Source organism: Abrus precatorius, unplaced genomic scaffold, assembly GCF_003935025.1.
Source record: "Abrus precatorius isolate BTA unplaced genomic scaffold, Abrus_2018 Scaffold8, whole genome shotgun sequence".
NCBI lineage: Eukaryota > Viridiplantae > Streptophyta > Magnoliopsida > Fabales > Fabaceae > Abrus > Abrus precatorius.
In genome coordinates, this window is record NW_020874428.1 from 22138736 (window position 1) to 22166637 (window position 27902).

The following is a 27902-nucleotide window of genomic DNA, read 5'->3' on the forward strand; positions in this document are numbered from 1 at the left end:
TACCGTATCACATTTCATTATCTTCCTCATTTTTCATGAATTACTAATTTTGAAAGAGTTAAAATCCAATTTGTCAGATGGTCCACGGTGTTCTAACTCCCACCACTATAAATTTACACTCGCCACCAGTTCTAAATCAAACGAGGTCGTTTCAGTTTCCACTTTCCACTTTCCACCACCCTCAGTCACACCCCAGCCGAAGCAATCGCCGAAGCTCCTCCAATGGAGACAGAAATCGACGGCAACGTCCTGGCGGCAAGGTCACTGGCGAAATTCGGAGTGGAGCACATGTTCGGCGTCGTGGGAATCCCTGTGACTTCCCTCGCCAACCGCGCCGTCTCCCTAGGCATCCGCTTCATCGCCTTCCACAACGAGCAGTCCGCGGGCTACGCCGCCTCCGCCTACGGCTACCTCACCGGACGCACTGGCGTATTCCTCACCGTCTCCGGCCCCGGCTGCATCCACGGCCTCGCCGGTCTCTCCAACGCCACCGTCAACACCTGGCCGACTCTGATGATCTCCGGCTCGTGCGACCAAACCGATTTCGGCCGCGGCGATTTCCAAGAACTCAACCAGATCGACGCCGTTAAACCCTTCTCCAAGTTCTCCGTCAAAGCCACACACATATCCGAAATCCCTAACTGCATCGCTCAAGCCCTCGATTGGGCCGTGTTGGGCCGTCCCGGTGGATGCTACTTGGACCTCCCCTCCGATGTGTTACATCAAAAAGTATCGGAATCCGAAGCCCAGAGGCTTTTAATTGAAGCGGAAAAGAACCGCGCGAAAAGTGAGGTTCCTTTTTCTGTTCCCAATTCTAAGATTGAGGAAGCTGTTACTCTCCTTAGACGCGCGGAGAGGCCTTTGATTGTGTTTGGAAAAGGAGCAGCTTATGCACGCGCAGAACATGCTTTAACGAAGTTAGTTGAAACGACGGGTATTCCGTTTCTTCCTACTCCGATGGGGAAAGGGTTGTTGCCGGACACTCACGCGCTTGCGGCTACTGCTGCGAGGTCACTGGCGATTGGTAAGTGTGACGTAGCGCTTGTGGTTGGGGCTAGGCTCAATTGGTTGCTCCATTTTGGGGAGCCACCCAAGTGGTCTAAGGATGTGAAGTTCATATTGGTGGATGTGAGTGAGGAAGAGATTGAGCTGAGGAAGCCGTGTTTGGGGTTGGTGGGAGATGCTAAACGCGTAATTGAGGTTCTGAATAAGGAGATTAAGGATGATCCGTTTTGCTTGGGGAACACGCATCCCTGGGTGGAAGCTATTTCGAACAAGGCTAAGGAGAATGTGTCTAAGATGGAGGCTCAGTTAGCTAAGGATGTCGTGCCCTTTAATTTCTTGACGCCCATGAGGATCATACGGGATGCTATTCTCGCTGTGGGGACTCCTGCTCCTATAGTCGTTTCAGAAGGCGCCAACACGATGGATGTGGGTCGCTCTGTGTTGATTCAGACCGAACCCAGGACGAGGTTGGATGCAGGAACGTGGGGGACGATGGGGGTTGGTCTTGGTTATTGCATTGCCGCCGCGGTGGCTTCTCCTGAACGCCTTGTTGTTGCCGTTGAAGGGGATTCTGGATTTGGATTTAGTGCTATTGAAGTTGAGGTACATCCTGAACTCGTGTTTTATGGATAATTACTACTTAGCTCCTCTTGTTTTACAAGTGTTTGTAATGTGTATATGACATTGTTTGCTTTATATGTTTTGTTTGCATTTTTTTTGGAGTTCTTACAACCATGCAATATTCCATGATGCATTATGAATGCTAGCTAACTTGCAAGCTGCTGTTAGTCCTATATTCATTTATGTTATGATGTAGCAGTAGCATTCAATACCCGCTTCCTTCTTTTTGGCTTTCTTTCAATTTTTTTCCTCTTGGTCCTATGTGAGATAATCACCTAGTGGGATAAGGCTTGATTGTTGTTGTTGGTCCTATGTGAGGTAACTGTAGCTTGGTCGTGATTGTGGGTGAATGCACACCAATTATATAATCTTTATTTTTGTGATCCAAAATATTGTATTAAGTTACCTACATTACTATTGTTTTAGAATCTTGTGATAGTCTTCACGGGGCTTAGTCGTTGTGCTCTGTTCTCTTGCGATAGATGGCATAAGCTGTGGTATGTTACTACTGGGCAACCCAGGAACCAAGTCCCATTTTAGATCACTAATATTGTGAGGGTTTCTATTTGAATAGATTTTTTACTGTTGTTCCCGAAGGTGTAGATATATTTGTTAATATTGGGTGTGAGTATTTTTCCCTTCTTGTTCTTGACTTTGGACAAAGCAGTTCAGCACACATTATGTAATTTCTCTCAATTGATATGACTATATGGTTCCATTTGCTCTTTTTGTTATTGCTATTGCAATTCATTTTCTGAATACAAGCATATCACATGATACTTTATTTTTTATCCAGACATTGGTTCGGTACCAGCTGCCTGTGGTTGTGATTGTTTTCAACAATAGCGGTGTATATGGTGGCGACCGTAGAAGCCCAGAGGAGATAAATGGACCTCACAAAGATGATCCTGCCCCCACATCTTTTGTCCCGAATGCAGGGTACCATGTTTTGATTGAAGCTTTTGGTGGAAAAGGCTATCTTGTTGGGACTCCTGATGAACTCAAGTCTGCTCTTTCACAATCCTTCTCTGCTCGGAAACCAGCTGTAATAAATGTCGTGATTGATCCTTATGCTGGTGCAGAGAGTGGAAGGCTGCAACACAAGAATTGATTTACTTTAATTATCAAATGCTTTACAGCATCCTTTCACTTCATTTACTGTGATTTACTCGTTGGTTTTAAATAACACTAAAATTGTACTTCAGCCTTTCATGCTTGAATTTTCTGTTGTACCATAGTCATCATCAAATATATTTTAACTTCAACATATTAAATTCTGTAGTAGCCTCAAATTTTGAAGGGTTTCAGTACCCTTTTTTATGGGGATTAATCGTAATTTAACATGTGTACCTTAGCTAGTGAACCCAGTAACTGTTGCACCTGATTGTCACCACCATACCTGCTCACCGCTGATGAGCTGATTGTCACCTTCCTTACCTGCACTGCAAAGGTATTATTTACAGACCCTGTTCTCAAGTATGATTTTCTTTTGAAGAAAAGCTATGATCGATTTATATTTTTAATCACTTGTAGGTATTTATTTAATTGTTGTATTTTATTAGATAATTTGAATGTCATTCACAATGTTGAATATCAATTGTGCATACTTAGCAAAGGACAGAGTTAGAATCCAAATATGGGCCAGATATGAAAATCTTTTGTCAAAGCCTTAGTCTCTTTGGTAAATGAAGGAAATGATCTAAATATTCTGGTCTGGCTACTATCATGCCTAGGAAACGCCAAATGTAAAGACAAACCAAGCTATAATTTGCTTTGGTGAAATTTTGCAAGTTCTAACGACCATAAATGTTTCTTGTTATTGTTGTTATTATTACTATTTTATGTGGTGTGTGTATGTTTGCATTGCAACTTTTGTAAACTAGTTAAATTTCAAGTGGGCTTGAGATGCAGAGTTACTGATGTATCTGCAGAGACAAATACAGGGACACGGATTAAGGTGTCAATATTTTCATTGAGCTAATCATGCCATGCTAAAATGATACTGATGGCTTCTGAATTTTGACTGCGCAAACTAGGCAGGTAGGAGCAAGCAGATATTCTCTCAAGTGCTTTTGATGGCCAGTGGAATCCACAGTATCTGGCAGTAAGTGAGGAAGCCTATAGTTCTTTCATTTGTTTGTTCTATCATTCACAAACTGACCCGTGTGCTTTGCCAGCAACATTCAAACTGCATTGTATGTAGAATCAGTTTCTTACTAAATTGGGTGCATGAACTCTAGTCATATCACATTGATTTTCCCTTCTTACCCTTTTAAAACAACACTTTTGATAAGGTTAATTGTGAGCGTCGACAGATTCAAGCTCTTCATCACTTCATCTTCCAATTTCTGTCTTCCAAACATGGTGCCAGATTACATGGTTGCTCAAACCTTTAATGCCCTTGGGTCGTGAAACTACTTGTGCGAGGTGGCCGCCCTTACTAAAGGGGTTAACCAAAGTCCACATTCCTCACCTTTCACAAACGTACTTGGTTTTTGGGAACCCACAATCTTCACCTTAGGGCCATTTGGTTTGATAAAACTTCTATTTATAATTATATTTTTTTATTACAATAATAGATATTGTTTTTAATGTTATTATATTTTTAAATGTGATTCTTGATGAATGATTTGTTATTTGAATATAAATTAAGATTTTTCATGTAAATATTGATAGATTTTAAATTTAAATTGATAATTATTAAATTTTACTAGTCACAGATTTTTTTAAAAAAAAATAAAGACTCGATTATCTTATGTGAATTAACTTGTTCATTGCCTGGTTGAATTGGTTTGGATTGCATGTTAACAAATATGAAAAAAAAAATTCCAACTCAACCTATATATTTAGGTTGGTTTGGACAATTTATTTTATCAAGTATGATCTTGTCATCAATGATCACTTTACTTCTATCTCCTCTTCCTAGAGCATAGAGAACGTGGAAGAGAGCAAGTGAGCTTGTAGGAAGTGTGCACTGGGGCCTAACTATTGCCAAATGCGTGATTACATGTGATAGGTTGAGGAGGTGTGCATGGTATCTAGCCATGTGAGGGATAAGGGAGAGCAGCAAATTGAAGTAGGGGTAAGAAAGCGATCAAGCAAAATATCAAAATCTAATTGTGTTTGTTGCCTCTATAAGTTAAGAAGAGCAGTGCGAAATAGTACTTGCATTTTATGAAGGTGATGTGTGCATTGCAAGAAATGTCAAAACATGTGGGTCAAACTAAGAAACTCAAATTTGATGAAAATAGATGCACGTTTGAAAGACTAAAACATGAAACCAAACTAACACAATTTTTGTGAAATTATTAATACAAATTATTTATGCTCTATTTCCTTTTAATAAAAACCACATAGAATCCGAGTTATAAGGAATTATTTTGATCTTTAAACAATCACATGAAACTTCTCCATATTTTATTCATAAAGTTATTATGAATAATCCTTTTTACGAGCTCATAAAAGAAAAAAAATGGAGTTAAAGTGAATTAATTTTTTTCAAAATTAAAATCAAATTATATACTTGAGCTTTTGAATAAACTAAAATAAGAGAGCACAGATAAATTAAATTTAAATTATAAAAGTATTTATTTATCATTTTTATATAAAATTTTATTAATAAATTTATACGGTAGCTCTGACACTGCCGTATAGTACTTTCTTGACAATTCAAACCCTACTGGAAAAAATATGGCGGGAAAATTTAGTGGCATGAGAGCATTGGGTGTTCTTCGTCTTCCTCTATATAAATCCTATCCTCCCTTCCCATTTCCCTCGTCAATTTCATTCATTCACCTTTCCAGCAACCAACTTCCTATGATGGCCCAACCACAGGCAGAGTCCCACACCAACAATGGCTCCTGTGAGCCATCGCCCAAAATCCCAAAGCTCCACTTAAACGATGACATCTCTGCAAACCCTCCATTTCTCCGCGTGAAGAAGCTCTCTGAGAAGGCCGTTTTGCCCTCTAGGGCTTCCCCTTTCTCTGCCGGTTACGATCTCTCTAGGTATAATAACTCGCTCCCTCTCTCTTCCTCACTATATTTATTTATTATTTTATATCAAATACAATTAATTTGCTCTTTTTTGAAATTTGTATCTTTAGTGCTGTGGAAACGAAGGTGCCGGCGAGAGGGAAAGCTCTGGTGGCAACTGATATCAGCATCTCAATTCCAGAAGGGACCTATGCCCGCGTTGGTAATTTTCTCTCCGATTTCAGGATTTCAGAATTTTACTTTTAATTTAAAATTAATTATATAGTGGAAGTTAATTATTAATTAATATACGCAGCGCCACGATCGGGGTTGGCTTTGAAGCACTCGATCGACACGGGTGCAGGGGTGATTGACGCTGATTACAGAGGTCCCGTAGGGGTGATACTGTTCAACCATTCCGATGTGGATTTTGAGGTGAAGATTGGGGATAGGGTTGCGCAGCTCATTATCGAGAAGATTGTGATACCAGATGTTGTTGAAGTCGAGGATTTGGATTCCACTGTGAGAGGTGAAGGTGGTTTTGGATCCACCGGTGTTTGATTTCTCCCGCCAATGTTTGTTATATTTGGCTTCATCTATCAATCAATGTTATCTAACTTATCATACGTTAGTGTTTTTCTGTGTCCAATTTATGATGTTAGAAAGGAATTTGGTCATGAAAAAAAATGCAAATTTCATCCCATATTAAGTGTCATTGGGTTAAGAGGAATTTTCTAAGAAAAAGATAAGTTATGTTATTAAACTGGAGAATTTTGTCAGGTTTCTGAGGTCAAATACTCGTGTTAGTGGTAATATCAAAATCGAGGAAGTAGGGGAAAGGGATGAAATGAAATAATATTAGGTTACTCTTGCCTTGACCACTATCTTAATGCCTACAACTAAAATTCACTTAAAAAATATTATATATTAATTACTTAATTAATGAGTGTCTTAAAAAATTTATGCTAATAAAAAAATATTTTGTTTGCTTGTATGAATTTGGAAAGGACATAAAGGAGGACTCAATATTTTTAATTTAACACAATACTCTTTGTATTTTGAATTTATTTTAAAACTAAGAGGAAAAAGAGGCTGAGGAATATTTCTTGTTTGTATAACTATTGTATTTCATTTGATCTAGAGATGAAAATTTACTTGTCGATGGATTTCCTTTTTTTTCCAAACATTACCATTAATCGGTGTGAATGAACTTTATGCAATATCCATCTTTTCGTTTTTTAATGCTGGAAATTAAGAAAATTAAAAACAGATTGAGAGACCATATTGCAATTTTATTTATTAATTGAGTGGTTCTGAAATCTAGAAGGAAAAATTACCCAAAGATGAAGTAGAAATTCCTAATCTTTCATGTACAACTAACATAAAAGACTTCCATGAGAAGGTTGTTCATAAATAATCAAATTTGTTTTAAGTAAAACACCAATGTTGGTCAGTTTGTTAGCACAAACATTTGCCTCCATGTAGATGTGAAAAATACGAACAATCTAATCTAAGATCTTCAATTATCTAATTCCTTGATTTCCTTCTACTTAAATTTGTCTACTGATTTGCCTTCAATGCTGCTAACTACCGCCTTGGAATCAAGCTGAAATTTTGTACCCCAAATCACCCGAAAGCTCTGATGTATGCGCATCTGTGGAGCCAAGTTTTTAAAAAAGCAACAAGCCAATTTCCATTGGTTAACTGTGCAAACTAAAGGTTTTATCTTGTGCTAAATATGCAAGGTCAAGTTGAGTACAATTGGACAGTATTGGGCCCATCATCTTTTAGGAATGCTAGCTTCCACCAAAGCCCGTTAAATTATGTTTTTCTTGAAAAAAAAAATAGTGATCTAGAGCTACTGTTTACTCCCATATCCATTGTTGAAGCCAGTTTTGCCTGTTGTAGCATGGAATGGAGAAAACAGTGTTCAAATTTTGTCAAGTGCAAAAATTACAATTTATCTCTTCTTCCCAATCCCTACCACTATATGAAGTAGGAAAAATTTTATATTTTAAGCACCTTGAACCTTCAACTCTGTAAAAAATTATACACCTCTTTAGTGTCTTTTAATTGACAAGATTGTTGTTTTTGATACCCAATCGAGCTTTAAACTATTGGTGTTCATGATGTAGGCTGAAATAGTTAACACATTCTTTTCAATTCATCATTTTTGTAATCGTTGAAATTTATTAAAATTAAATAAACAGTGAAATTTATAAATTTTATTTTCATTAACATCAATCTTTTAGATATTTAAAAGTAATAAATTTTTATGAAGACAGTATTTATTATATTAAAAATACAAGTGTAATAAATATTCTTGATAAAATGTTTTCATTTTGAAGTGTTTGAATCAATCTTAAAAAATATATTTTAGATATAAATAATATAAAATATATTAAATGCTTAGGAACTAATTTTTTTTATTAGTTCAATAAATATTAATTTACATGTGTCACTTTCTTGCAAGGTATAGGCTGTTAAGCTGGTGCTTTCTCTTTAGCTCCACCGCAACTATGGTTCTATTATGTACAAAACCCTTTTATTGTTAGTTTTAATTAATAGTTTTTAATTAATTGCAGAAAGGGATGAATATAATGCTTCCGAGCTAGATTGGCAGCAAACTTTAATATGTACTTAATATCTATAGTTCAGTTCATTTAACTTTTCCGTGACATTTTTTCAGTGCCACATATCTTAGTTGATACCTCTCTTTTGATGCATTCCTCCAATTTCCAAACTTTCAAAATAAGCCATAAGTTGAAATTCAAATGAAGGATTTTGTTTTGTTGGGTATCTGGATAAAGGTCCACATGCTTATCTAGCCATCCCCAATAATCCACAAAGGAATAAGATGACAGGTGTGTATGCTTGCTGAAGATAGAAAGCAAATTATTTTACAAAATATTTCAAATTTGAGTATGAGTAAAAAATTATCTAAATTCGAGTAAGAGTTAAAAAATTCTGTGCAAGACCTATGGAAAAATATTGTTAAATTAATGCCATGTAGTGAAAAATATCAACATTAATAATTAATAAATAAATTGCAAGCATTAATTTTTAAATAAATATTTTTAATAATATTCTTACACGAAAGTTTTTTAAGAATATTTTTAAATGAGAATAATTAGTTTTTATTATAACAATTGAGGTTTTCTATATATAACTTAATACAATAGAATTATTATTGATGATAATTAAATATTTATATTTTAAATTTATTAAATCTGAAAATAGCCATATAATATGCTTATTATTTATCTTAAAAAATAATTTAATGATGACCAAGCAATCCAAGAAAAAAAATATATCAATTTTTGCATAATTTTCATCGACTCCCTTATTTTTTAGCTATGTAAATTGTTTTCTTTCTTTCTGTTTGGATTCTCTGTACTTCATTGTTGAATGCCCTTCCTTCTTCTCTTCACAAATTTTGTTTTAAAACAAAAAAGAATTCCAGTATATAGAAAAAATTATTGTTAATTTATAAACTTTTTGATGCAGTAATTTTTATAGGAATACTTGCGTTGGACCGGTGGTTGGGAATACTTGGACATAATTAGGGTTTGGGTTGAGCGGGCTGTTCTATAATTGGGAATCGACTATAACCCATAAAACGTATACATCAGCTAAGTGTGTCCCTTTCATGAAATAGTGCTGCGAAAGCAACAACACTTTGTTCCTTGTTCAACCTATACTATCATACGAAAACTTATTTTTAAGGTTTCATTTTGGATGGGTTAATTTTAAGAAAATATTTTGCAAACACAAACTTGCAAAAAAAAAAAAAAACATGTAAAACATTGTACAGAATAAAAAATAATAATTTTTTATTCTGTATGCTATAATATCACGTATAATGTCTTTTTTTATAATTAAAATGATTTTATTGAAAAAAAAAGAAACGGGAAATTTTGAAATAACATTCCTACGTACAAAAAGCATATAGAAACACATTGATATAATTCTTTCTATGTGAGTGAGTGTAAACATTCGGCTGATGGCCAAATTCCAATGGAATACCAACAAGAATCCAAAGGCATACAGCCGTTGCTGATTTTTTTAACCATAGAAAACAAAACAGTGGTAACTTTCTAGGTTTTCTTTTCGTTTATCCAAACGAATTTAGCCGTTATTATACAAATTTGAATCTTGACAGAGAGGACAGATAGAAAATGTTTAAGTTGGAGATACCCGTCTCCAGTCAAGATCCAAATTGTTCTGTTTTTCACATAATTTAGTTAGTATTTTAAAAAAGTTATGAAATTGAAGCTTGTGGCTTAATGGGGTCAGTTGTGTCAGACAATAACATAACATGCCTCTCCAATGCCTTGTTTCTCCAAATTTGAATTCTCTCTCTCTCTCTCTCTCTCTCTCTCTCTCTCTCTCTTTAAGTCTAAAAGCTAATATATTTTTTAAATGTTTCTTGGACAACGTTCCCTTTCCACAAACCACAACCTTTCTCCTACTCTTATCTAACTAATTGAAATTCAAATCTTCTTAAACTCCTTCCTTTCCTGCTTCGACTATCTATTCTGTTCTAGCTTTGTATTTTCCTTCACTTTCTCTAGCTCAATGGGTACATGTTTGAGCAAGAAGAAAGGGTCCTCTACTTCCTCCTATGCTGGAGCCAAATCAGTTTCCACAGCCCCTTCTCAGCAGCAAAGGAGTTCTGAGAACAGTGTCACTGTTACTCTCTCTAAACCCTCTGAGCCAGAATTGAATCCTAAGAAGAAGAAGACAGTGGAAGAAAAACAAGACCCAAAAGAAGCAAAAGTAGATGAAAGTCAAGGGAAAACAGAGATATTCATAATCAAACACAGGAAGAGCCATGACGATAGGGAAAGAGCCTCCAAAATCTCACCTTGCATTGCTCCATCAGCGGAACAAGGTGATGCAAATGAAGAAGCAATAATGGGTAACAGGATTGCACCATCCACACCAAACATGGGTGTGGGTGTGAGGACTTCAAGCTGCACCAAAGAAGAGGTGGATGCAATTCTGATCCAGTGTGGAAGGCTTAGCAGAAGCTCTTCTGGCAAAGCTGCTACTCCTTCTGGAAGAAAGTACTCAGGTTCAAAAAGAAGTTTTGATTTTGATCACTGTGACAATGATGCAATTTCTGCTGAAGATGACCAAAGGAAAGCCAATGGCAATGACAACAACAGTGAGGAAAATGATGGGGTGGTGGTCGCCTCAGAAAACCGTCACCACCGGCCGCGGCACCGCCAATCCCCAAGGCGTTCTTCTCCTTCTCAGGGAAGGAGAAGAACTCCCAGCAGGGAAAGGGAGCAACAATGCAGCAGCAGAGAAAGAAGAGTGAGTAGATCTCCTGGTAGAAGATCGTCTGAGACCAATGCTAATGCAAGTGCAAGTAACAACAACACAAGTTCTACTAGGCCTGGCAAAATGGTGTCAGTTCCTGCCACTGTTTCATCATTAGTTATGGATAAGAGTAACAATGGTGGTGGAGAATCTGGAAAGAGGATCATTGTTAAGAGAAATGTTGGTGATGGTGGAAATGGGGTGGTTGGTGGTTCAAGAAGTGCAGCATCTCCACGTGCTCAATCACCTGCAAGAGCTAATGGGAATGTTGCAAATGCTAAGGTGTTGGGGGAGAATCAGCAACAACAACAACCATCTCTTAGCCGCAACAACTCTTCAAGGAAAGCAGAACAATCTCCTTACAGAAGAAACCCTCTGAATGAGGTTGATTCCAACACAAACAATGGCAGCAGCAAGGTGCAAAACAAATCCAAGATTGAAGCAGAAGGCAATCAGGTAATTACTTAACAGCTTCGAAAATTGGTATATTTTACCTGGTTTTTCTGATGTTTGACAAAAAAGAATAATAAGAAATTAAGAAATTAGTAAGTTTTTATTAAAAATTATATCTTTCAATGTTATTAATGCATTAAATTATGTGATAATTTATGATTTTTAAAAAAAACTTATTGGGCAGGTTCTTATTGTGTATCCTTGTGTCTTCCTTAGAAAGCTGTTATTTATTTACTTTTTTTTGTTTTGGTTATGTTTTGTGTCATTGATGTGATGAGAATAATGAGAACCATATCCCCACTGCAGAAACCAAATGGGAGAGTTGCATTGGAGAAGGGTGTGAGTGTGGATAGCAAGCCAAAGGGACAACATGAGGAAGAGATCAAGGTACTGTCTTCAGTGCCATCAACAGGGGTTGACAATCTCAAACCCCAAGGTTTAACAAGAAGCAGATCTTCTAGAAGATCTAGGGACTTAGACATCAATTCTGAAGCTCTTGTGAACCCTCCACCGTCCTACACCTCCTTACTGCTTGAGGACATTCAGAACTTCCATCAAAAGAACCCTTCACAACCCCAACAACCTTCTATTTCTCTCCCAGCTTGTCTCTCCAAAGCTTGCTCCATCCTTGAAGCTGTTGCTGATCTCAACTCAACAACCAGCTCAAATTTCTCTGGTGCCTTCTCTGAGGACAAGAGAAGTCCATCCACTCAACAATCTAATGAGTACAATGTTCAATTAGGTTCAAATGCCCATCATTATGGGAAGAAAGTGCCAAATACCAAAGACCCTTTTATAGAATCTGAGGTAGTTGTGAGTGATGATGTGATGGAGCCAAGTTTACATAAGTATGTGACAGTGAAGAGAGGTGGTTCAGTTGGTGGGGTAGACATGGAGGACCAAGAGTCTTCAGGTAGTAACAGCTTCACCGTGAGTAGTAGTTGTCAACATCATTGGAGCATTTCATCTTCATCATGGGAACCCAATTCAGCTGACTCAACAGATTGCTGGACTTCAAGATTGGACTTAGGCTTGGAAAGTGGTACTAGTTTGTCATCTGAAGCAAAGAAGAGGAGTTTGAACAACAAAAAGAGAGAGTGTGATCATGAGCATAGCAGTGGCATTGGACGTGGTAGGCTTGGTTCCAATAAAGGTCTTCGCACGTTACCTGCTGCAACAGCTTAGGTGTGTGATGATGATACATGAGTTCCAACTTTTCTGTTGTATTTTAGATACTCTATGAGGTTGACATTTGTTTTGTTTGGAGTTGCATGCTTGCAATTTGTTGTTTTATTATGAAGGCCAATTCAAGTTGATCTCTCACATATTTGCAATTTTCTCTGTTCTGTCCATGAATCACTTTTTGCCATTCTGTCTATGAATGCTGCTGTTGTGTGTGGCGTTTTGTTTATTTTATATATATATATATCCCTTCATTTTTTTAATCAATAGGACCATCAATCATTTTCGGACTCCATTTGTAAATAAACTTAAACCAATGTTTCAAAACAATTGGAAGTGAGTTGAAACAATGATAAATATATATCAATGTATATAGCACAAACATGATTTTCATGCACATATATCAATACAATGTTAATGAATTAGAAGAAATTTTTCATTGAAATATTATCAATGCACATTTGTTGTAATTTTCAATATATTTCAAACACAATTTTATTTTTTACTTCTTAATTATTGTCTTTATGATACTAGTTAATAAGATCTTTTATTTAATCTGTTTCGTTACACATACCAGTGCAAATTACTGATTGAGTATTTATTTAATCAAAGTGATTTATTTATTAATAAAAATCAAGTGATGAAACTTAACAAACCTAGACGACTCTCCTATTGTATTTCCTTATCTTTTATTTAAGGAAAATGTTAATGAATTAAAAGAAAAAATATTGAATTTTCAATACACATTTTTTTGTAATTTTTAATACATTTCAGACATGATTTTTTTATTTTTTGAATTATTGTCTTTATGATATTGGTTAACTAAATATTTTATTTAATCTTTTTGGTTACACATTAATACAAACTACTAATTAAGTATTTATGTAATGGAAGTGTTTTTTTTATTAATAAAAATGGAGTGATGAAACTTAACAAAGAATTACTTTAAATTTTGGGTCCTTGAACATAGAATTGCTAAGATTTTCTTTCTTTATAATGATAAGAAGGTGAAGTTTAAATGTTATGAAAACGACTATTTTCCGTTGGGAAAACCAAAGTTTTCGTTCCAAATATGACACTATCCTTTGGACTTGTGGACTTGCATCCAATTTAAATTTATTGCTTGATCAACAATTTATTTTTTGAGGGATTTTCGGTCAACGATTTTAAAGTTCATGTAAATACACTTTATTTTACATTTTGGAACAAAACAAAAACCCATGATAAATAAAATGTGAAAAGAAATTGTGGAAAGGAAAATTAGAGTATGTTTATTTCTATTTTTAAATAACTTTTCTCTTTTTAAAATAAAAATATTTTTATTTGTCAATTTTTGAGCTCGAATTAAGAGACTTTTCAGTTCATCTATGTCTCGTTTGATAGGTCCAACTTATTTATTTTATTTGTGTATTCTGGTTGGGTATTTGCCCATGAAATGTTATATTTGGAAATGAATTCTCTTTTATTACTTCTTAATATGATAATTTTCTTACGAGTTATAATATGATTATACTATGAATAAAAGAATATATAAAAAATAACTATCATAAGTATAAAAATTACAATTATTTATATTGAGTTCTTTAATTTATTTTAATTTTTTTAATTATTATCCTAGAGGTAATAAATTAATAATCAAAAGTAAAAAAATTTAAAGTTTAATTTTAATGCATTATTAGTATAAATAACTATATTTTAAATCAATTAATTAGAATATATTATCAATGTAAAAAAATTACACTGTTATTTAGTCAAGAATTACTACATAAATGAGATAATTAATTTTGATAATAATTAAGTTAAAAGTTATATATCTATGGTATATTTTCATTAGTTGACCGTATAAAAAAATTTACACAAAAAATACATCAAAATTAAATTTATAAATATAATATTTAGGATGACTAATATATTTTTACTGTAATTTTAAGTAAATTCACTCATTTATTATTTTTAATAATCATTTAACAAAACTGATATCATTTAGGCAAATCTGATTTATTTTCCCTCTGTAAGATTCTATTCCTCCCAAAATGACATAAAGAAAAGCTACCACGTGCGTGGCACAGACAGATGATAGCATCCATGAGATCACAAAAGCTTAAGGATTTTGCAAGTCAAAAACACTATTAGATTAAGATTAAAAAAATGATTAGCTCATCCCTTGATGTACTTGGATTTTATTAGAACTTGTAACAACAACAATAATAATAATTAAAAGGGAGGGCTAGGACTTGGTGTTTTGAACAGACGCGTATTTAGGGCTGAAAAGTTTCATACATAAATAATAATAATAATAGTAACACAGGAAACTTCTAAACTATAAACTTTTATTTTTCTTTGTAAGAAGCTATAACCTTATTATTCTATGAATAGAAACGCTTTACTTCTAAGCAAAAGAAGACGTGTAGATTGTTGAGACTTCAATTCAGAGGGATAATTCGGCTTTCCGTTCAAGTTAAGGGGGAATTATTAGTATAAAAGGGTTTAAACTATCAATTAATTGTATAACATTAGTTGTTATTATAATGGTGTGACATTTATTTAGTTTGTCAAAAAAATTTACATGCTTAAGAATTATTGTCATATAACATGCAATTCATCAATTAAGTTTACAGCATTTATAAGGGTTTGATAACCTACTCACCAAATTATCGGTGAGTTTGACCCAAAAAAAAAATTATGACAAAATAGTAGCTAAAATTTTAAAATTATATTTCAATATTGAGTAGATATTTTTAGTGTAAATTTCTTAAATATAAGTTAAATAAAAGACTTAAATTAAGTGTAACAGCGTTGAAACATTTTTCTATACTAAATTTTGGAAAATGGAACGATGATGAATTTATCAAACGTTTTGTGTTGTTCCGTTTCAAACTGTAGAACTGAACATTGAGCTCCCGGCTACGAGCTACCCCTTTTTCATTCAACAATGGCTTCTAAATTAAGAAACATTTTTTGGCATAATAATCTATTATTCAAACGAGGCATTGACTATTGTTGCTTTTACTTTAAACTCCTTATTTTAATGAGTAATACAAGATAAAATAATTTTCAATCCTAATTATTGAATATTTTTAAAAGTTTAAGATAATGATTTTTTTACTAATATTAGAAAGATAGTTAAGAAGAAGTAACAAAATTTTTAAAAATTGAAGTAACAAATTAAATATATGGATGCCATTGTAAGAAGGAAAACAAAAAAAATAAAATTTATAATCAAAATTTTTAATGTAAGGATTTCATATCTTTCTTGTTTCTAAGATAAATGGATGATTTCTCGTTTCATCTAGCCATTATTCCTAAACCTAGCTGAACTGTATTAAAATTAAACTTTTAGTATTTCTCCAAAAAAAAACTAATCTGAGTTCAATTTTATGTTTTTGTGCCGGATTTAATACGATATTTTATTTTTAAAATGGTTATATTTTATAACATAATGACTATAAAGGAGTAATTGTTTTGTTAGTACTTCTATATAATAATTTTTTAAATAATATTATTCCTACACATTTTAATATACCTCCCCTCGCACCTAAAAAAATTTGCTCACTCTCTCTTTCTTCTTTAAATAAAAGAAAAGTGGAAAGAAAACATATTTAAATAAATAAAAGATGCATGAATAATCAATTGTTAACTTTTTAACGGCACAATCTCACCTAATAATATTCTAACCAAACTTTTTTATTAGTTTTAAAATAATAAAGTATATACTATCACGTCAGATATAAATGACACTGTAAGAAAAAAACAATATCGTCCCATAGTTTTTTAATGTAGCTGAGTAATGAACGTAGAAAAAGAAAAAAGAAAAAAAGAAAAGGTCTAGAACTTGTATAAATCATAGTACGTCATTCTCAGAGACCTTGAATGGAAAAGCAAGAAATTAAAGGAAGAACCTTCGGCGGCAATGTATTATATCTCATTTCTATAAAGACACAAATATTGAATATTATGTCCCTCCCATATGACATGTGATTTAGAACAATACTCACCCTTTAGATATTTACCCTTTTGGCCATTCTAGTCAACAATGGGAAGCTTCAAACCTTCGACCTCTCTTATAGATCATGACTTCCTCAAATCAAACGTGTTCATGTCAACCTTCTATATATTAACACACCATAGAAACCACACATAAGGAAAAAAAAACAACAACAACAATTAACTGCATCCCAACCAAACATGGCAGATCCTCAGAAAATTCATCCTGTCCATGATGTGGAGGCACCAAACCACCCTTCAGCACCATTGGTTCCTAGAACCATGTCTAAGTCTGATGCTGGTGATCCAGCGAATGTTGAGCATCACCCTTCACAAACACAACAACAAGCTCTACCTGTGATGCACTCAAAGCCACCAAAGAAAAGAAGAAGCTGTTGCTGCAGGTTTTTGTGTTGGATGGTAAGCATATTGCTGATTCTCATTGTAGCTATTGGCATCACTATTGGGATACTATTCCTTGTGTTTAGACCAAAGCTTCCAAAATACTCGGTGGATGAACTTGGAGTTACCCAGCTTGAAACTTCAAACAACAATAGTTTATCTGTTACTTTCAACTTGACAATCACTGCTAGAAACCCAAACAAGAAGATTGGAATAGACTATAGAGGTGGGAGTCACATAAGTGCATGGTACATGGACACAAAACTATGTGAAGGGTCCTTACCAAAATTCTACCAAGGTCACCGTAACATTACAGTGCTTAGTATACCTTTGAAGGGTCAAACACAAGATGCTAGTGGCTTGCAAAATACCCTTCAGCAACAGCTTCAAGAAACAGGTAATGTTCCTCTCAATTTGAAGGTTAAACAGCCTGTGAGGATTAAGCTTGGGAAGTTGAAGCTGTTCAAAGTCAAGTTCAGGGTTAGGTGCAGAATTGTGGTGGACAACCTTAGTGCTAATAATTCTATTAGGATTCGGAGCAGTAGTTGTAAATTCAGGTTTAGGCTGTGAATTCATCATTAGTGCATATTCATTATTATAGATAGTAGAATATGCCAATTGCTTTTGTCACTACGATTTGTTTCATTTCTTTTATTATGGTCTCTGATTGAGATTTGCTTTGAGATCATGAGATGGATTTTTCTTTCCATCGGCACTTTTAGATACTGCTCTTGTACTTTTGATCCTGTTTTTTCAGCCACTTCTCTTACATATTATATACAGCATATATTGCTATTCTATATGTATGATATCAGATATTGTTAAACTTTTATTCACTCCATCTTGACATGTAAATACAATACCTCATAAACTTTTATTCACTCCATTTTGACATGTAAACACAATACCTTATAAACTTTTGGACTATTTTTTCATGTTTAAAAATAAATAAAAAATTGTAATTGTTCTGATCAACTTTAGGACAAGGATAAGTCTAAAATGAGTATTGAATGAACATTTAGTTAATTTTAGGAACTGATTTTCGAACGTTGACATGAAGAGAAATTTTTAAACAAAGCTTTGTAATATTACTACAAAAAAAAGTATGTATTCTTCCAAAAATATCTAAAAGCCTGCTAAATGAATTTTATAACTGTTTTAACTCCCCTAAACTCAATGTCCAAGAAATAAGAGAAGTCGCTTTCTCGTTTTCGTTATCTGTTATTTTGTTTTCCCAACTAATCAAGCTAAGTTTATGAATTATTTACAGCATACTTCAATTAATTTCTCTAATAAAAAATTAACTGTAAGTTGCAACAACTGGTTTTGATGTTGGGGAACTTGAACTGTGCAACTTGACAAATCAAGATCGTGCACCTCCCCTTCACACCAAACTTCATCTAGTATAAAACTCTTGCGACCACATACGAATGGCTTATGGCTAACCTTAAAAGGCAATCAATGACTTGTGAGAGAGATGCATAGGGGTCTACAAAATCACATTTGGGGGTAACACTTAATTGTTCTCTCGTTAGGAGAGCTAACTCTACTATGTTGTGAATATTTTTCGTTTATAATAAGATTGTCTCCTATAAAAAAAAATACTTGTGGTCTATTCCTAAAACTAATACTCGTTCTCTCAGCTTAGATTAGAATGTGTCCTAATAATATATGTTAGAGTACAACCTCTTCATGTTCAAAAATTGATCATTAAAAGATAAAATCTTACATGTTCATAGAGGAAGAATTCTATCCTATTGCACGGTGGAGTGAAATGACAATTGTGAATAACGCGCATGTACACACAAACTATGTACTCAATCTTAAAGGTTGAAGAAAAAGGTGATTTTAGTATATCAGGAATGTTTAAACAAAATTGAATTCATCAAAACAATAATACAATTGTTGTTATGGCTGATTTTAAGGGAGGTTCTTAATTCATGCTTACACCACTTCACTTATGCTTAATTCTTAACTTCAAAAATCGAGGTATTTAACTCTCTAAAATGCTTTTAGTTATTGCATTCTGATTCAAGGATTGGAAGCGGTAACTCGATATGCTTTTGTGACTTAATGAACCTCTGTGATCTTTATAATTAGTAATAAAGCCTAAATTTTGTTGAGAAGAGAGATCATACTACATGATGGGTTGCATACTTGCCTAAATCCTGTCTGCAGTAGCAACCAAAATGGGTAATCCAAGTGTCAGTAACTCATTTTACTCCTTAAGATTATTATAAGTACAAATTGTTTTATAATTTGACTTTATAAAACGTTATGTAATTTATTCATATTTTGATAGGAAATGACAGTAAAATATAAAATAAAATAAAATAAAATTAGAGTAAATATTTTAATAAGTCTAAAACTAAAACGATTCTTTCCATTTCAAAAATCAAATAAAAATTTAAATTATTTAAAAGACATTTCTATATAAGGATGTTAATGGAACGAGACGGGCACGAATATTTAATACCCACACCTGTCCTGTGAGAAAAAAAAACTTTGCTAGAATGGGTACTCACGCATTTTTATAACTCTTTATTTAAAAATATAAAATTACCAAAAATAAATAAATCATTATCCATTTACATAACACTAAAAAAAATTAAATCATTTACATAATATTAAAATAGTAATTAAAACACAATATTAAGATTATTAATGTTAGGGTTATGTTTTTTTTAATTATATATAAAGGTGATTTTATAGTTTTATTTGTTATCTCACTACCCAAATCGCTCCGTTTAATTAACATGTACCAAAAAAAAAACTGTTACGGTGATTTTATAATTCTATATCTATTTTATTTTATCAGAGTAAGATTGTATTAATATTTAATAAATTATTTTTTATCAAGCTTAAGAAGGCGTGTTACCTATCTTAATTAATTAATCGGCTTCAAATCTTGAGTCCGCAACTTAAATATTATATCCTTAAGATTGTTCTAATGGAACCTACTCTCGTTTAATATTGAATTAATTAAGGATGCTCATTGTAGAATCTTTAAAGAAAAAGACCAGCTGCCACAAAGAGAAATCCGTTTGCAATTCTTCATTAGTTGGATAATGGATCATTAACTTGAAAATTGTTTGAAACCATACATGCATTAATTAATTATCAAGGTTAGACTACAAATTACAGTTGACTTAACATTCATTTTTAAACCACTCAATAGAATTGGATAAAAAGGTTTGTTTTAACAAATTTTTTTAAAACGATAGCATTATTAGTCTGACTTTTCTTGGTTCTATTAGGGTGTAGTCCTTCTCGTCTCTCTTGGACACGCACCAAAAGAATAGGAAATATGCAGTAACAGGCTCTGTCTGCGACATAGCAAGAGAATAAATATGATTTACATATTTTTGGGTTACCAGACAAGTTTAATTGGTAAAAATGTGAGCTTTACATGTAAAGAATAGTGCCAGAAACCTTTACATGCCAAACACTCCGCATTTTATGGTGTTCACTATCCACGTTCATCTCACTTGTATATGAGCTTTGTTTACTTCATATGCTAACTAGGGAAACTAGATAGAACCTTCAAGCGCCCTCATAAAAATAACAGGGAGAGTGTCAGCTTATAAGGCCAAAAACCTCTCTTCATTCTCGATCAAAACACAGACAAGTGAACAACTTAACCTGCAACTGTAACCCGCATCAAATGTGCAGTATCTTCAAAGTCCAGATCTTTGGAGAAAGCTCTCTGCTATAGCATACCACCATGTCCACCTACAGAGGGAAAAAGTATAGCATAAAATATTATTATTTAACCAGTACATCACACATTTGGAAAAGTCAAAGGACCAAATAAATTAGCAAAACAGGACAAATTGAAATTATTTCCATGTGTTCAATCCAACCATTCTCTATTTTACATATATATTCACATTCAATTTCTTGCATAAGGCGCAGAAGCAACACAGAGCATGCTATGCCAAAATGGATAATTGGCCATACTAAGTTCAACCAAGCTTTATTTTATGTTCTAACTCAGTAATGTAAAATATCACTCTTCTTTCCTCTGCATAATGACAAGTGGTTATATACTTTCCAGCATTTGTCATATCAGGCCATTGTCATATTACTGATTAAAACATTATTCTGGTTACTTGGAAGCACAAAAAGATTTGCGCTAATTTAAAGTTTCATCTTTATTTTGAAGTTGTATGAAAATACTGAGAAGGAGGTTTACCTTCAGGAAGTAAGAATGCCACGAAGGGAACCAGCAGTACCTCGTCTTCTTGCCTGCAGTGGTAATAGAAAGATAAGGTAGATACTCAATCAGGCGTAAATATGGACCTGATCTCTCTCTTGCTATCTCTTTTTAGGCGGTATGGGAAGAGTATAAGACTCACCTTCTCACTATTAAATAGGTCATCTGCCACAGCTTCCATTTTCTTTCGCCTTTTCTCCTCTTTTACAAATTCAGCCATCTCATCATTCCCATATTCGGAATCCCTGGGGGCAGAAATCAATTGAAATATAACATAACCTTTCACTAGGAGAAAAGGAATGAAGTGAAAATAGCTAGATTTTGCTTGAAATACATACAGAAATCAGATTTAATATTATTCTTACTTGTATGGATACTTTGCAAACGGAACAAGATTGTCGAAGCTATTACCAGATTGAGTTTGCGCCTGCAATTCCATTTCAAATAAAACTGGAGAAGTTAGGCATGTGTTTCATGAACTGTGACATTAGTACACATGTTAAAATCTAATAATTGACAATTCATTAAGCAATAAGGCTAGTTGGAATTTATAAGTCAGACAAAATTCAACAACAAAACCACATGTTTGGTTTCAATTATCAACAACACATGATAAGCTCTTTATAAGCAAGAGATATGGTACCAAAGCCACGCACCTTTCTAAAGCGTTTAAAATTTGGAACACTTTTGTTTGGTACAGTACTTATGCTAGATGTAATATGGATGTTTGTATCTCGAACAACTAAGTATTGGCTGTAAACAATATCTGAATTTCCACTTTCATAATCATCAACCTTGTCTTTCCTTACTTTGATCCCACCATTGTCACTGTTGATGTTGGTAGCCTGTGTATCCAATCTGACAGAAGCACCATCCAAGGATGTTTCTGTTTTTGCACATTTAAAATCATGCAATCTGGTTGAAACATTACCTGAGCATGCCTCAATTTTTTCATGTTGTTTAGCACCCAAAGTGCCAGATTTATCATTTAATTCTTTGATTTGTTCATATTTTACATTATTGTCTTGGCAGATTGGCTCAGGTGAGTGGGCTGATGTGGCTGTTTCAACTTCAGTATCTGAATCTGCTACAATTGTCTCATCTGTAGAGCATGATGATGACACCAGTACTGCAACAGTGCATACAGCTTGTTACTGTAACTCACTGAAGTGAAGATGTTTACACTAAGCATGGAGTTCAAATTTATGATTTAGAAGTGAAAAATATGTTTGAGGAAACATTATAGAAAAATACTTGTTACCCCTTACAACATTGGAATCATAACCAACTGTTTCATTAATTGAAGCAATGTATAACATAAACTGTGCCAATCTTTAAGATAGCCCTTTCTATCAGCACTCTGTCCACTCCATAACAAAAGGAATACGTGGCCACTGTCAAGATTTATTTGAGATAATATGCTGATTTACATCCCTACAAATTTGGGATGGTATTATAGAATCTGTATTTAGTTAGTTGAACTATTCCCTGTATTAGACAATTATTTTATTATTTCTGTCATGTTGCTTCTTTAATGAAATGTAATTATATGTATATACATGCGGATTCAGTGTTGAGGTGATCTAGCAATTCAGAAATATAGTCTGTTCTTAGTTTAAAAGTGCCCATCTCATTCCTATGAACAAGCTTGGAGCTGAACAAAATTATATTAGTTCAGCATTAGTCAGATAACATAGATATTGCAAATTTGACAACATTACAATAAAAGAACGGTAGTAGCCTTTTTTCAAACATTGAACCTTTGTATGCATTAAAAAAAAAACAGAACTTAAAACTTAGTACCAAGTAACCAGAAATACTCTGTAAACCTTTGATTGGGTAACAATTTCCCCCTTTACCTCAACTCCATCCTTGTTTTGCACAATTATAGTCTCAAACATCATTTTACATTCAGCAGCAGACAAAGGTATAAGAATGTGAAGAAAAACAGTAATAATTTTTGAAGTATCGTTAGTTGATCAATTAATGAAATTTTACTTGCCTGATGCAAAAACCTCCTGTTACCTACATGGACAGATAGTTAAATACAAGGGAAACCTGTCAAATGGCATGGACTCTTTTTTTTTTTGGGGGTTGGGGGGGGGAATGGGAAGCGGAGATATTTTTACATGAATGAACAAAGGTTGAAGGCCACTTCCTCCCAATTTACAAAGCCATATTTCTAAGCAATCAACCAGACATTGATAAACAAAAATAGTAAGGAGTTAGATTCCTCGTTCATAGGGAGAAAAAACAATAAGGTTTGGAGACAGTGCAAATGTATTACTCGAGATATAAAGAATACTTACTGCATGGTGATTTCAAAATAGACAAATCTAGCTGTCCACTGAAAGCAGCACATATTATATCCATCTCATTCACTCTAAGCAAGGAACTTAATTTATTGAACAGATTAGACTTGCATGCTGATCCTCCTGGGATGACACAAACTACACGGTGATCATCTCCATAATCTGAACCCTACAAGAAATAAAGGAGAATCGCTATACTGAAATACATAAGGTAAAGCTAACAATCTGTCTGAGAATATGTCTAACATCTAAAAAATTCAGAAATCAGAGTTGTCAACTAAGAACATGAAGTCTTTTGCAATTCAATGATGAATATCTTTCCAACTCGGTATAGTGCTAGAAAAGGAAAGAGGATTGAAGATCAAAAAATGGTATTTGACCATCAATCTTAAAAATTACTAAAGATAAGACAAGACTATGTCAAATATTATATTTCAAATGCAAGTTTGTAACACATCATATAGTCAACCAACTTATGTCACTTTCAAAGCCCAGTGCTTACATTGTAATCAACAGAATTTATAAACAAAAATAAAGGAAAAAGATACATACTTGGCTATTTGAGCAAAATTCTTCAAAGGAAATAACTTTTGCACCAGCCACTTCCAATAAAGATTTTAGCTGATCCCCAAATTTATACTGCAAGAAGGGAAAAAATTAAGATAAATATATCGTCAAGATGAGCTATGCTCCAAGAGAATCAAATTGTTTTCATCTTATAATTTCAAAAATCCCTGCATATCTGTTCCAACAAATTAACATGCGAAGACATTACATGTAAAAATTCAAACAAAACTTTCAAGAATGAAGTACAAAAAAGATTTAGAAAACAAGTACCGAATGCTCAGATTCCAACAAAAAAGTGTATTCTTTCAAGCATTTTGCCCGAGTTTTGGGGTCAACAACTTTAATAGATGCTTCTTCTACTGACACTGATGGTATATATCTGCTTGAGAAGAACAATGGGGTAGGAGAAAAAAAATAAGACAAAGAAAGCTCCTTAGTAAGCTAACCGATGTCAGGGTCATGGAATATAAAGCTAGCACAACCAAATTCCAAATTTAAAGCAATACTTACGAATGAATGCTAGGAATGTTGGTGCCAATGTTCTTTTCTGCAAAAAACTATAAAGGGAAGGGAACAAACATTCACAAGTTAAATTTTGGACTTGAGAGGAAAAGTTTTTTACTTGTTTGCAGCCTAAATCCTTAAATTAACCCTCACACTTCTAGACTATAAATTAGATAATATATTTATGTTTGATGATTTGTTATGATAAATGAATTTTGGCACACTTATAATATGTTTAAGCAATAACTATCATTATCTTTGATCAGGACTTAGAGTACAAATTTTGGCATACAATTCAGGGTCTATGCTGCTAGCAAATACAAAATAACTAGAAACATGTAAAGTGTCATAGACTCATAGTCCATGACTTTAAAGCAGATGAGACATGAGACTCTTATGTCTAGAACATGGTCCACAATCTAAAAATTATGATTATAGTTGTAACTTAATTCTGAATTGATTCTGCTAATCATTCCTACAGTTTGGGAAGGTAGAGAGATCCAAATATATTATTGCTGCACATAAACTATAAAAGGAGTTTTCAGCAGTATATCCATTACATCATCTTTTCTTTGACATTACCCATTCTATTGTAGAAAAGCACTATACTGTGTATAACCAATCATTATACTGTAACAAATTAATAGTATAATGAAAAATAAAATCAAGCACAAAATTTGTGTACAACCAATTACTATACTGTAACAAATTAACAGTATAATGAAAATAAAATCAAGCACAAAATTTGTGTATAATCAATCACTGTATTGTAACAAATTAATAGTATAGTGAAAAGTTCAAAACACTGAAAAGGACCAATACAGAAAACTAAATGCTTCAATACCTCAAGCCAAGTTTTGAGAACACAATTTTTTTGTGCCACAACAGCATCAACAAGATCCTTGTTCAATGGCATGGATTGATCTACCAGCACATGTGTACACTCTTCGCCTAAGTTATGGGTAATATTTGCACCTATGTTGAAAGTATAAGTTGGTCACTATTCAGTATTCACATGAAGACAAGAGTCTAATGCTTCAAGCAAAAGTAAGTTTCCTGATTAAAGGGAAAAGCACAATAAAGTTATAACTAGCATCTCACAATTTGAGTGCCCTAGGATTTTTCTGAATAAATTGAGTCTAATATAGCAAATGCAACAAGATGAATTGCCAAAGTCTTTTCTAGACGTGCAACAATTTCCATTTACAAAATTAAATACTAAGTCATTATCAAAGATATGCAAACTCTACTTCCTTACCAACATATTTATTAGTTTCTTGCTGTGATTATCAATGTTTGCTGAAGAAACTGCCAAAATTTAAACATTTGATGATAACAAAACTGCACAACTAGCAATATGCGATAAAAATGAGTGCACAATGGCCTGTCAAAATCAATGATCTCTTATCATATTGTAAATACTTCTTCTAGTGCAAATTTCTATTAGTTATGCTTTTTTTCCCTTTACTAATTTTAAGTGCATGCAATATCATGTGCAAGAAACTACATATATTAAAGCAATTAAACGGCATGTACTTATGAATTATAAGGACTGAAGAACCTTCACAAGTTTATTCCCCACTGACCAATTGATGAAATTTTCCCTTCAAGATATTGATCCACTTTATTTGAGGAAAATATGAAAAAAACGAGGGGAACATGGCAAAACCTGTCATATTAAATTTAAAAGCATTCAGGCATAAATAGAAGACAGACAAATGTAATGAGAGAACATATACCTATACAAACCCATATCTAGAAAATTACTGCAAGGGTATATAATTTGAAAATTAAAAGTAAATGACACGAAAGGAGTAGAACCACATTGAAGAGATATTTAACATACTTGTAGGTAGCACTACCAGTGCCAAAAGAAACAAGGTCACCATCCTCTAATGTAGTTTCTTTGTTTGGTAGCTCATGAACCTTTTTCTTGGGCCCAACATTCTTGCTAATAAATGTTCCATACTTGGAGCAATCTCTAATCTGTACACTGGGCGACAAATGAGAACGTTCATTTGGTAGAGGATTAAACAGGTTCATTGTATTAACAACTATTTCTGCATGAACCCGAGAAACCCCTTTATCTTTTGTGATGATAACATCACAACCTGTAAGAAGATAATAACAATTTCATCAAAAGCATCATCATAATATCCAGAATACCAAAATACCAGAAACCAGTACTAAGTAACATTTATCATTGGAAAAAAACTTCAAAAATGTGAGCAAGAAACAAAAGTAGTGAACTGTCATAATCATCCATTCCAAAAAGCCCACCAGCATTCCACTCTATAGGGACAAACTACATCCATGTTTGCACATGTAGAAACTTGAATAGGGAAAACACCAGATTATGAGGTGAAATCAGCACTAAATATACAACAGATAGCTATGCTCATTAATTTTACCCACAAGATTAGAACAATACAGTTTTAGATTTAAAATTTATTATTATTATTTCTCATTTTGCTTCAATTTCGGATAATTTGGCTTCAATTGCCTCAATCCTTTACTAATGATTCAGTTATTGTTCCAGAATCTTATTGTTTTTGAGTCAGGACAATGATAGGCATAGCTGTAATTTAGGGTACAAACTATAAAGAGCTGGAGAGGACACAAATTTGATCCCTAGGCCTCTGCAGTCCACATAGCATTTATAGCATGTTAGGATTCGCATTTAAATACTTATGGATCCATGAGTACTTCAATGTTACTAGTTGTAACTTATGCGTTGAATAAACGTTTACAGGTGTTCAAAGGTTAACCGAAATACACTCTTAATCTTGAGTTAATTGATCTTTTACTCCGTATAAAAGCCTCTCTGATCTTCTTGTCAGGAGTTTGACCCAATTTCTACATTTCAGTCTATCAAAGGTATAACAATGCCGCAATACCAATAAAAGAGTGCCATATAAATGCTTGTTTTAGCATTAGTAATGAAGCTCAATCAAACACTAGCAGCAGTGTCTACATAACTGTTTAATCATCAAATAACTTGCACAAATTTGTTCATAACATTCAGTTCTGAAAAATAAATAGCAGGAATCATAAACTACCATACCTTTTCGACCAACTCTGTAAACTCCAGTTCTGAAAATATAGTATTTATCTTCCCCTGTCATACAAAATTTTTAAAATAAATAAATAAAATTTGTCAGTACAACACTAGACCTACATAATCTTACATATAAGAATTGAGAGGTAATAAACGCACAGCATGTTCTAAAAGCTCCATTCGTTCAATGAATAAATGGGTACCTGAAAGAGGATCGATAGGGAAGAGTCCCCAAACCATGATTCTCGTTACTTGTTAAACCAGAACTTCATTGAAAAGAGGGAACACGAAGAATT

General features: G+C 33.6%; 5 protein-coding genes across 11 annotated transcripts; 4 read left to right on the forward strand and 1 right to left on the reverse strand.

Annotated features, from left to right (window-relative positions):
- The first annotated feature begins 59 nt into the window (after nucleotides 1-59).
- On the forward strand, nucleotides 60-4439 carry LOC113847006 (2-hydroxyacyl-CoA lyase). 5 transcript variants are annotated; one of them, XR_003501748.1, is made up of 4 exons: nucleotides 60-1608; nucleotides 2423-3076; nucleotides 3558-3730; nucleotides 3942-4288. XR_003501748.1 is itself a non-coding variant. In XM_027475824.1 (3 exons), exons 1-2 carry the CDS (start codon nucleotides 223-225, stop codon nucleotides 2735-2737), a joined length of 1701 nt encoding a protein of 566 aa, XP_027331625.1. In that variant the 5' UTR covers nucleotides 60-222; the 3' UTR covers nucleotides 2738-2764; nucleotides 2995-4288. The 5 variants fall into 5 exon arrangements, 2 of the variants coding, with proteins under 2 accessions (XP_027331625.1, XP_027331624.1); XR_003501747.1 differs by having other exon boundaries at nucleotides 2423-3821; nucleotides 3921-4290; XR_003501746.1 differs by having other exon boundaries at nucleotides 2423-3730; nucleotides 3921-4288.
- Nucleotides 4440-5356: 917 nt separating this feature from the next.
- Nucleotides 5357-6213, forward strand: LOC113848158 (deoxyuridine 5'-triphosphate nucleotidohydrolase-like). Its single transcript, XM_027477554.1, has 3 exons — nucleotides 5357-5633; nucleotides 5732-5823; nucleotides 5917-6213. The coding sequence occupies exons 1-3, from the start codon at nucleotides 5443-5445 to the stop codon at nucleotides 6159-6161; spliced, it is 528 nt and encodes a 175-aa protein (XP_027333355.1). The 5' UTR covers nucleotides 5357-5442; the 3' UTR covers nucleotides 6162-6213.
- A 3965-nt stretch (nucleotides 6214-10178) lies between these two features.
- LOC113874450 (uncharacterized protein At1g65710) lies at nucleotides 10179-12566 on the forward strand. The gene is made up of 2 exons (XM_027512671.1): nucleotides 10179-11384; nucleotides 11688-12566. Exons 1-2 carry the CDS (start codon nucleotides 10179-10181, stop codon nucleotides 12564-12566), a joined length of 2085 nt encoding a protein of 694 aa, XP_027368472.1.
- A 4078-nt stretch (nucleotides 12567-16644) lies between these two features.
- Nucleotides 16645-17821, forward strand: LOC113848096 (NDR1/HIN1-like protein 6). The gene has a single exon (XM_027477480.1). It carries the CDS (start codon nucleotides 16749-16751, stop codon nucleotides 17517-17519), a length of 771 nt encoding a protein of 256 aa, XP_027333281.1. The 5' UTR covers nucleotides 16645-16748; the 3' UTR covers nucleotides 17520-17821.
- A 2438-nt stretch (nucleotides 17822-20259) lies between these two features.
- LOC113847104 (nijmegen breakage syndrome 1 protein) lies at nucleotides 20260-27874 on the reverse strand. 3 transcript variants are annotated; one of them, XR_003501758.1, is made up of 15 exons: nucleotides 27810-27874; nucleotides 27613-27666; nucleotides 26395-26659; nucleotides 26135-26217; nucleotides 25393-25523; nucleotides 24555-24601; nucleotides 24315-24423; nucleotides 24030-24116; nucleotides 23475-23646; nucleotides 21822-22294; nucleotides 21531-21592; nucleotides 21308-21410; nucleotides 21145-21197; nucleotides 20592-20681; nucleotides 20260-20501 (listed from the first exon to the last, which is right to left on the reverse strand). XR_003501758.1 is itself a non-coding variant. In XM_027475975.1 (14 exons), exons 1-13 carry the CDS (start codon nucleotides 27844-27846, stop codon nucleotides 21147-21149), a joined length of 1674 nt encoding a protein of 557 aa, XP_027331776.1. In that variant the 5' UTR covers nucleotides 27847-27861; the 3' UTR covers nucleotides 20377-20680; nucleotides 21145-21146. The 3 variants fall into 3 exon arrangements, 2 of the variants coding, with proteins under 2 accessions (XP_027331776.1, XP_027331775.1); XM_027475975.1 differs by having other exon boundaries at nucleotides 20377-20680; nucleotides 27810-27861; XM_027475974.1 differs by having other exon boundaries at nucleotides 20377-20680; nucleotides 24315-24426; nucleotides 27810-27861.
- Nucleotides 27875-27902: the final 28 nt, after the last annotated feature.